The following is a 10368-nucleotide window of genomic DNA, read 5'->3' on the forward strand; positions in this document are numbered from 1 at the left end:
TTAGCTTGGGGATGCAGGCTGCCCCGTTCCTCCTGTCCTCGCAGAGGGATCTGTGGACAGCAAACATCTCTGGAAGAACACTGAGCCACCTGCCACCTAGACGCGTGTGAATTGCGTAGGAAACGCGTTTCACCTGCACAGGACCCGGATGTTCAGGCGCGGTCATGGCGGCCCCCACGAGGATTCCAAGATCGCTGAGCCAAGGAGAGAGGCCTCGCTTCCCACTGAGCCTCCCCCTCCTGTCACTGTCACTCCGGAAGTCAAAGCGAGCCGAGTACCTAGGTAAGGCGATGATTTCCCTGTGGACCAGACGTGTTGGGGTGGTGCCCAAACTCGCACGCTGGGCCCCCTTGCTCAGGACCCTTGCCATCGTCAGATGCCCCTGCCGGGTCGCGGTGGCCCGTGGAGGGTGTTTCAGGGGACATATTTTCCCCTCGTTCTTCCTGGGGCGGCGGCTTGAGATGTGGGCAGGGGCGGGAGGAGAGTCTTGCGGGGTGCAGGTCCTTCGCCCACCGCTCGCCTGTGCACTGCTGGGCTGGAGGCCAGGCCTGAGAAGGCCGTGTGCGCTTTTTCCGACATCGCGTATCTGTCGTTTCCTCGGTTTCAGGGTCCCCCGTGGAAAGTCCAGTTAAGATCTTGGGAGAATCTGGGCTCTGTCTGTTGTCCTCAGTGGAGCAACTGAGCGATGAGTGCAGTTGAATGAAAGGCAAGACAAATCCATTGCCTAGGTTAAGTTAATTAGAATTGGAGTCATTTTCCTTGTGTAAAAGGAAAAGCATGTCCTGATGGTCTTTATTTAAAAAAAATAGAAAAATGCTGTATCGAATGAAATAAAATCGGAGCTTGCCTTTTACTGGAGCTTGAAGAGAGGCCTGGGTGGTTATCTCGGAATGTTCTGTGTCTCTCTTATGACAGTTTTCACTTCCTGCCAAGTTATTTATAACCAGGTTTAGATATTTAGTTTGTGCTTCTACATTGTATTGTCCTGTACCTAGATCTGTGGAAAACTTGTAGCAGTTAGTGCATAGTAGGTGCAGTTAGTGCATAGTAGGTGCTCAATAAGTGATGTAAGTACATGGCTGGCTGGGTGGCTGGCTGGCTGGATGGATGGAGGAAGGGGTGAATGGACGGATGACCCTGGTTAGTCTGGTTGGAAAAATTTAAATTATGGATCAATGTGGGAAGGGAGGAAGGGAACTGACATTCATCGCGTGTGGTAGACACCATGTCTGGCACTTTATAAACGTCGCATCCGTTCATCTTCACACTGTGCAGTCAGGTGGGTTTGCTTTCCCCTTTCAATATGTTGCAACTGATTCTTAGGAAAGCTACGAATGGGACTAATGCCTAATGGGACCCTCGTCTGCAGGTCAGTGCGAATGAAGGCACTCACCATGCTCCAAAGGTCAATCCAATGCCAAGCAGACACCAAAGCATTGTTTTCCTGATGCTATTTACGCAGAAGCATTGACACAGAAAGTGTGTGGATGCAGGAATACAGTGGCCTGGCTCAGCCATGTCTGAGGGGCGCAGAGGAGGCTGAGAGGCAACTGGCCTGGGGCCCCTGTTCCCTTCCTTGGTCTGAGTGGCGCCTGAGGACAGGTGTAGCTGAGCCCTCGGCAGTGCCGTCCTGTGTGCCTCGTCTGCCCTTCTCCAGACTCCAGCCCTCTCGTGGGAGCTGAGAGCAGGTGTCAGCCGGGTGGGCTGGCCTCGGTGGGGACAGAGGGACCACGCTGCTGAAGCTGGGGCTGCCGAGGAGCCAGTCTGCCAGGCCTGGCTTCACGCGGACATCACCATGAGGGGACAGCTGTGGGGTGCTGGTGGGCACAGGAGTTCGGGAGCCAAGTGTGGACTGGGTTCTGGAGACTGAATCCTTGGTGTGACTCCTCTCTCACAGAAGCCCTGTCCAGGTGACTTGCAAAGTGAGGTGCTCGTCAGCAGGCACCACCCTGATGGAATAAGCCACCATCCCTGCTCTGTCCTCTCTGAGGCTGGGCTGCTGACAAACCACAAAGGCCTGTGGCCTGAGTCCACACCATGCTTACCTTTAGCCCTGTCACCAAATGCTCTCTTACCAGCCATTTGCAGTACAGGGTAAGTGGAGACTGCAGAGTGTCTTTCCCTGGTCATTTATACTGTGAGTCATACCATGGGGGGAATGTTTCTCTTAGCAAAACAAACCAACCAAGAACCACAGAAAATAAAACAAAGCTCAGTAACCCTCTCATTTCTGTTTGTATGGCATCCAATCATTGATGTGATCCGTTTGCATACGTCATCTTTTGGGGATGGGTGAGCACAGCCCTGTTATACTTATATCCCCATGGTGGTAAAGGGTCTGCCAGCCCCAGGCAGTATTAAAATATATTTGTTCAAGGACCTTCTGGATCTTCTGGGGTTTGGAGTGGCTTCTTGAGTCCTAGAACACAGAGCTTACCTCTTCCTGCCTCTAGGAAGTCAAAGAGGTGGAGAGGAAATGTCCTGTGAGGCTTTAGGCTCGAGGCACTCGCACCAGACCTTGGACTTCTGTGGGGAAACTGCTGCTGGTCTGGCTGGTGGATGGCACTGTGACCTTCTCCTTGCTGAAACTTGTTTGCATCCCTCTTCAGAGTCAAACAAAGCCCCAGTGTTTGTGTCCCTCTGACATCGTATTACAAAGTAGCAGCCCCAGGAAGTTTTGCTTGGTGTTTGAGTCCTGTACAGTTCTTGGACCTGTGCCTTTAATATAACTGTTTGTATATCTGGGAAACTGTATTTGGACCAGTACTCTCATGTGTGCAAGTCCAAGTATTCCAAAGAACTCTATCTAGGGCTGGGGATTCAGCTCAGTGGTTCTGCTGCCTTCCTCAGAAGCACAAGGTCCCAAGTTCGATCCCCGGTACCACACACACACGACACACACAACTCTACCTAAACCTTGAGACCTGGGGCAGCTGGTTGTGAGGACTCCCACTTCCTCCAGAGATGTGTGCAGAGCGTGGACTGTGGTGGTCAGAGTGAGGGGTCCACTGGGGCTTGGGGTCTGCCCCACGTTTGGTGGAGCATAATTCTGGGTGCATCCAGGTGGGCTGTGGAGGTGTGATTGGCTTCTGTGTCTGCTCCCTCACCCCTCCCTGTCTGTCACTGTTCCCCTGCCCTGCTTCCCAGTGCCATGAACTGAGCCGCTTTGCTCCACCGAGCCCTGCCTTGAAGCCAGCTGACCATGGACTAAGCCCTCTTAAAGCCTGAACCAAAACAAAAACCCCCTCTCCTCCTTTAAATTGTGACTGTCTGGTAGTATGTCATAGTGATGGGAAAGCTGACTAGTCCATGGACCTCGCCCACAGCCTTTACAGTCTCGGAAAGCCATCCACTCTCCCTGTGGAGGTGGGAGATGGTGGATGCCCCATGGTGAACAGCAGTGGGTGGGGCAGCTTCCCTTAGGGATGGGGAGAAGAGGCCAGTTGAATGGGCATGGTGCTGGGCAGGGCCATCTGCTTCAGCTCCTCCCACACCCAAAGCTGCTGTGGAGAACAAGCTTTCTGTTCTTAAACTCACTGTAGATGAGCTCAGTGTCATAGAATTTTCTGTTCTATGTCTGTGTTAATATGGCGGCTGTGAGCCACATGTGGCTGTTAATCTCTGAAATGTGAGTAGTGTGAGTGAAGAACAGGAAGTTCCTTTGTGCTTCATTTAAATTCACATAGCTGTGTGTGGCTACCCTGGTGGCACAAATCTAGTGAACAGTGCTCTACCTGCCCTCCAGGAAACAGGAACAAATGTGGAAGGAGCTGGGGCTTGCAGAGCTTCTCACAGGGCAGGGATGCATGTTGAAGACACAGCCTCAGCAGCAAGCTGGCCCATCCTGGGTGGGGATGTTTCCTCCCATCCTGTGTCCAGGTGACTGGACCTGCTCCATCTGCCTCTGGGGAAAGTATTGGAGCCAACTGTCCACCCTGAGCAAGGTGCTTGGCAAATGTTTGCTGGGTGCAGCTCTTGATAGAAATCCCCACGGAACACTTCTTTGTTGTTTGCTTTTTGGTGGGGCTAGGAATCGAATCCAGGGCCTCAAGCTTTCTGGCCAAGCATTGCAGCACCGAGCTCCATCTCCAGTTTGTGGGACTCTTACATCTTTTACCCTCTTCTCTTTCTCTCAGAACGATGGGCCCAAAGGTCAGCCCCATTATGCTGCCAAGGGAAGGAACCTGAGCGAGGGGAGAGATCTGCTCACTGTCAGCCAAAGAGCTGCAACCAGGGCAGAGCTTTTCTTCAGTGATTCTTAAACATCCCTTCTGTGACCATTGCTCTCAGAATGGAGTAGAAGCCTCTCAAAAGTGGACTAGCATGGAGCACAAGTGAGGTGTGCCTGTAGTCCTAGCCACTCAGGAGGCTGAGGCAGGAGATTCACTTCAATCCAGCAGTTGAAGACCAGCCTGGGTAACAACATATGAAGACCCCATTTCAAAATGAAAACAAAAGCAAAAAACAAAGGACTAGGAATATAGCTTTTCTTAGCCCAGACTCAAGTTCTTCTAATAGAAGGCATTTTCTGGGAAATTCATGATGATCAAGGTGTCCTAATTGAAGTGTGTCATTTTATACCTATAGCCTCCAAACTTGCTCTGTGCTTGCTGAGGCTAAAAGTCTGCAAACTACATTTCCCACAGTTCCTTGCCAGTTTCATGTAAGTTTGCCAGTGGGAGCCAGAGAAGGGGAAGAGACTCAATTCTTTTTTCCAGCTGAGCTCTGAGTCACTCTGGAAACAATAGGCAGCTCTGACACCAGGTCTCCTGTGAGCCCTCTGAGGTATCACTGCAGTCCCCTGTGTAGCCTGAAGAGGAACTGATGCCCCCCTTCTTAGGAGTACTAACCCCACCTGGTCCATGGCTGCCTTGAGGGAAAACTGTTTTCAGGTCCCCGTGTTACTATAGCAGGCCATTTGACACAGCACAGCCACTGGGAAGGGAGAACAGGTGACGTGTAGAATTCTGGAGTCATTCCCTTGGAAGGACGGGATGTAGCCAATCTTCCCTTTTCCATTCCTTTGCCTAAATGTGGATGCTGATGGTGCAGTCTCTTGGGCCATGGACACTGGCAACACCATGAGGGCTGCTGGGGCCATAAAAGACAAGTGGCCAGGTACCTGCTGGGTCTCCATCAGCACAGCCGAGTCTGTATCCTAAGGAACATCCTTAAGGGGTGCAAGGCAGTCCTATTCCAAAGGAGCCTACACGTCACTGCAGCTTTCTTGCTGAGACCACTGATATCCTCTCTGCCCCTAAATCCAGGGTGCTCTGTCAGTCCCTGTTTTACTCTTTCCCAGTGGCACTTGTAATTCACCTCTCAGAACCCTGCTGGCCCTGGGCCCTTGGCATTCCATATTGTTTTCTCCTACATCCCTGGCTCTCCTTCCCTAGTCTATTTTTAGCTTTTTCTTCTTCTGCCCGTCCTCTAAGTGCTGTTTACGATCCTCTTTTTATCTTTCTGTATCTTAGCCTGGGTGAGAACTTCAGGAAGGCTGGTCTAGCCTAGATCATTGCTCTGAGCTCTGGACTCATAAGACCACTGCTGAGTGGAAACCTCCCTGGACACTGCTCAGGGCCCTCAAACCATCTTCTCCTTGCTGAACTCTTCTCTCCTATCCAAGCCTGTTGCTCCTCCTGGGTGCCCAGGCTCAGTGGAGGCCTAACTGTCCTCCACCCCAGGGGTCCAGCCTGAAACCACTGAGCTAAGTCCCCAGCCTGGCCCTAGTGCTTGTGAGGCAGGCAACATCACCACTGAGCTAAATCCCCAGCCCATCTTTTTTTTTTTTTTTTTTGAGACAGGGTCTCAGTACATAGCTCAGGCTGGCCTAAACCTGCAGTTCTCCTGCCTCAGCCTCCCAGGGGCTGGGATTACAGGTGTGTGCACCATACCCAGATACAGTACTTTGTTGCAAGTTCAAGACCATGGCTGCACATTAGACTCACTAGGGCAACCTCAAAAATAATAATAATGCTAATAAATATCCTAATAATAACAATAATAATAATAAAATATCCCAGTGCTGTCTCATTTATCCTACACCCATGGAATCAGAATCTCTGGATAGGGTCTGGGTATTTCGTCTTGTTTTTTTTTTTTTTTTTTTTTTTTTTTTTTTTGTACTAGGGATCGAACTCAGGTCCTTGTGAGGCAGGCAGCGGAACCACTGAGCTAAATCCCCGGCCTAGGTGTTGTGTCCTTTAAAGAGAGTCAAGTGCACAGCCAGGCGGGAGCCTGCAACCATGGTTCGGCCAGGGTGCCCCGGGGCTCTGGTGGAGTCACTGTGGCTCTGTAGGGGAGCCCCATGGTCACCACCAGTCTCCAGGCATTGCAGAGAGGAGATGGGAGCAGGATGGAGGAAGGAGGCAGTGTTCTGACAGAAATCAAACAGTGCAAGAGGTGGCAGGCTGCGTTTTATTCATCGTTAATTGAAACACCCTTCCAGTCCTCTCTTGAAGTGTTATCCAGAAAAAGAAATGTGTCTGCCATTCAAGAATCCCGAAGGCTTGCTGAGTGCTCCAAGCCCCTTATGAGGGGGAAGAGCATAGACATGGAGTTGGAAAGCCAGGTTCAGCTTCCATAGGGAGGAGGGCTCCAGCCAGGTCAGTGCAGAACCTCATGGCTATTCCACGATGCAGTTGCTCCAGGGGCCTGAGGGTGACAGCTGCTCTGGGCCCAAGAGTCCAGGCCCAAGTCCAAGCTGCTGAGCCTTCCAGGAGCTCAGAAGTGGCCTCAGCAGAGCTCCACCCTGTCCCACCCAGCACGAGGAGCCCTCACTCAGGTCATAGCTATGCTACACAACCACCACTTCGACAGATGACAACGCCCCAGCACCTCTTCTGGACCCAGAAGGGCCCAAGGTGCTGTCCAGACATGTTTTTCAGACAGTAATATAGAATTGTGCTTTTTGTGGTTTAAGAGTAAAAAGTTACAGTAAGACAGAACCCCCTGGCCCAAAGCTCCTGTGGCAACCAGCTCAGGGGGCTGCATGGTGCCTCAGCTCCCTAGAAGCTTCTTTGAAGTTGCCTGCAGGAAGAGGGGTTTTCTGGGGGCCTGTCTGAGGGACAGACTCCTGGGACCACAGAGCAGTGGTTTTTCAGGGCTGGGGTTGGGTACAGCTGCTGGCTTCTGGGTAAAACACAAACTTCATGTACACATGAAGCTGCCAAAAGGCCCTCACAAGACTCTGGAGAGTTAAACATGAGAAACCTTTCTTGTTTTTTTGTGGCACTGGGGATTGAACCTAGGGGCACTGTGCCACTGAGCCACATCCTTAGCCCTTTTTGTTTTTTATTTTGAGACAGAGTCTTGAAAAGTTGCCCAGACTGGCTTTCAACCTGTGATCCTCCTGTCTCAGCCTCCCAAATAGTTGGGTTTATAGGCATGCACCACTACCCTAGGCTGAAATCTTTCTTCTTAAAGTGGCCCAGACTGGGATTTTCTATGGGGAAGAGGTCTAGGAGCTCATTGTAAGGCTGCTGTGCAAATCCCAGGCTGTCTGATGCTTTCCACCAGTGAGACTTTCCACCTGAGACTTCCTGAGTCTTTGGACTCCTTCTCCAGGCCTGGGGCCTTACACTTTACTCAGAAGATGAAGGGGCCTGACCCTTTATCTGCCTGGTACCAGCACTCTGGTTTCTATGTGGTCACAGTTGGGTGGCAAGAGTGTGTTAGTCAGGCCACCTTTATGACGGCCCTCAGCCCAGCATGCAGCAGGAAGGGTGCCTAAGGTGAGGAAAAAGCTCCTGGCACATAAGCCAGTTGTGGACTGCAGTGAGCTATCAGCTGTGGGTCAGTGAGAGACCCCATGGTGGTGGGGGAGGCCTTGGCTTCTGGGGAAATGGAGGCCTTCTTAGCCCAAGGTTCGGAAGGACCTGTATAGAATAAAAGGGTCCCTATCCACGTCATTATTCTCCAGCTGATGGGAGGGCCCCATCCGTTCTTCTCCATACTCTCAAGCAGGAGACAAACTACATGTCCCGTAAGGGTCCTATATCCCCTGACCCCGGGAGCCCCAGCTCTTCAAGGAAGCAGCCCCTGGTCCACACTGCACCCCAGGCCTGCTGGAAGAATGATGGTGTGCTGTACTAGGCAGTGCCACTGAGATTGGTGGGGTGGGAACCAGGGGATGTGGGCAGAAATGCTCATGTGTCCCCAGATCCTGAGTACCATGCTATCATGCTATGGTTTCTTCAGAAGCCTGCTCAAATTGCCCCTAAAGCCAGAGCACAGGAAAGGAAGAAAAAACCAGCTAAGCTTGCAGTACAAGCAACTTTGGGTAGACAGAGGAGATAGCTAAGGAATGCTTTGCCTTTCTCTGGAGGCAGATACTGGTCTCTCCCATGGAAACAGCCTTCCATGCATGCTGGCTGCTCGCTTGGCAACATGGATGCCTCATTACGCCTGTCTAGCTGTGGAGTCTTGGAGCTCCGCCTCGGGCCCAGAGTGCAGTTGTCTTCTCCCTTCTTCTGGGTAGGCTATTTTGCCTGTGGACTAAGTCCTTACAGTCCTTTACCACTAGGATCTCTACTTCCCTTTGGAATGACTCAGATCCCCAAGTAATTTACTGTTGCCTAGATGACGTCTCAAATTGTGTTTTGTTTTGTTTTTTAATCTCTAATTGGATGACTTTTAGTGGTTCCTTCTTTTAAAGGGATAGATCTGGAATTTTATTTCCAGGTCCTGCCATAGGCCCTGCAGCAGAGATATGTGCTCCCTCAGTGTGTTCCTTTTCTGTGACTGTCCTAGAGGTGGGCTCTCCCAGGAGCCTAATGACCCCTCTCCTGCCCACCCCTCACTGGCTTGACCCCAGATTGGGGTGTGTGTTTCAAATTCCAACCCCATTAAATTACCCGCAAGTAGCTTGAGAGTGCTTGAGACTCCGGCTCATTTTCCTGCTGTAAACTGCAGAGGAAAGAGAAGCCTGGCATTCAGGCATGACTGTTTCCGCTGTTTGCATGTGAGTGTGCACATGTGAGTGCTTGTGCATATGTGTTTGTGTTACAGGCACAGTGCCAGGCAGGGAGAGGTCACGGCATTGCTAGAGATGGTGGCAAGGTGGTGCCTTTCTAAGACTTCCTGTCAGACATGGTCCCGTATGGTCCTTAGGGTCAACATTTCTTTAGGTAAGAAACAAAGGCAGAGAAGTGTTCCTTCACCACCCATTCCCCATCTCTAGACCCATGAGTTACAGAGTCCAGGAGAATCAGTCCTTCAGCCTAAGGATCATACACAGCATGACTGTAACCCTCAAGTTCCTTCCAGGGCTCCTGTCAGCTCCCTCTTCCTCCCTCCCTCCCTCCCTCCACCTCCACTAGACTGTGCACACAAGAAATACATTCCTTGATTCTGTCCTTCACACCTTCTATGGCCCCTGGAGCCAAATGCCCTGATATTTGTAGATGGCTGCTTTGGGTTCCTGGTGTAACTGGCAGTTCCCTGACTCATGGGGGCGAGGAGGTGTGGTCTGTGCTCTTTAAAAAGGAAAAAAAAAGTTGAACTGATCAGTGGTAGTTAAGAAAGAAAGGAAGGAAGGAAAGAAGGAAGGAAGGAAAAAAAATCCTCTTGTTTGAGGTGTGTCACATAGTCCATTAATAATGGACTGCATTCCTGTGTGTGGATGAAGCTTGCAAGTGTGAGGAGCGGGTTCCAGATGAAGCTGAGCACCGCCCTCCGGAGCTAGTCGCTGCCCTGTGAGCTGAGCCGATTGGACTACCTCCAGGCTGGGAAAGGCCAGCTAAGCCCCTTACCATTTGCAATTTCCAAATGTGGGGGAAATGCCACAGTCCGCAAGTGGGTGCTATGCCTCATCTCCTTGCATAATACTACAGCTTTCTCTGTGTGTAGTGGCTGTTCTATATATATACACACGGGAGGCAACATATGGCTGTCCCCACCCCCACCTGTCAAAACTGTGACTATCTCACTTCTGACGACCAGAAGGAAGCTGCTAGGCAGGACCAGGATTCTAAATGCTGCGGAGGTAATTCGGAGCCATGAAAAGATGCACCATATGCTTTGAGGTTGCCAGCTGCTTATGAGCATGAGAAAGGGTCTGGTGCCAGTCTGCAGAGCCCGGGAATGGCGCTCTCCTTGCTGTGGCTTGCACCGGATGGGGGCCTGGGGTACCACTTTTTCTCCCTGGAGAACCTGCTGGGAACCGCGGTTCTCCAAGAAGGGACTCACAAGGAGCACAGGCTCCCCTAAAACCTGCCCTTCATCAGGCCTGGCCAAATAGCATATCTTTAAAAAACTCCTCTTTTTTGGTTTAGTTTTATTGGATAAAGATTAAGAAAGCGCCAGCTCTGAGAGCGCTCTACCTGGCGGCGCTGGTCTCCGCCAGCCGGTTGTTCATGATGCCCAGCG

General features: G+C 51.3%; 1 protein-coding gene across 1 annotated transcript in view; it reads right to left on the reverse strand.

Moving 5' to 3' along the window:
• Nucleotides 1-4888: 4888 nt before the first annotated feature.
• Nucleotides 4889-10368, reverse strand: part of Kcnk12 (potassium two pore domain channel subfamily K member 12) — a 23314-nt gene continuing 17834 nt past the window's right edge. The window contains exons 3-4 of the mRNA XM_033762266.1: nucleotides 8856-8907; nucleotides 4889-5158 (exon numbers count right to left, since the gene is read on the reverse strand). Coding sequence (XP_033618157.1) covers nucleotides 4889-5158; nucleotides 8856-8907 — 322 coding nt within the window. The remainder of the gene's footprint in view (nucleotides 5159-8855; nucleotides 8908-10368) is intronic.

Source organism: Fukomys damarensis, unplaced genomic scaffold (assembly GCF_012274545.1).
Source record: "Fukomys damarensis isolate Sample0158 unplaced genomic scaffold, DMR_v1.0_HiC HiC_scaffold_2, whole genome shotgun sequence".
In the NCBI taxonomy this organism is placed as follows: Eukaryota; Metazoa; Chordata; class Mammalia; order Rodentia; family Bathyergidae; genus Fukomys; species Fukomys damarensis.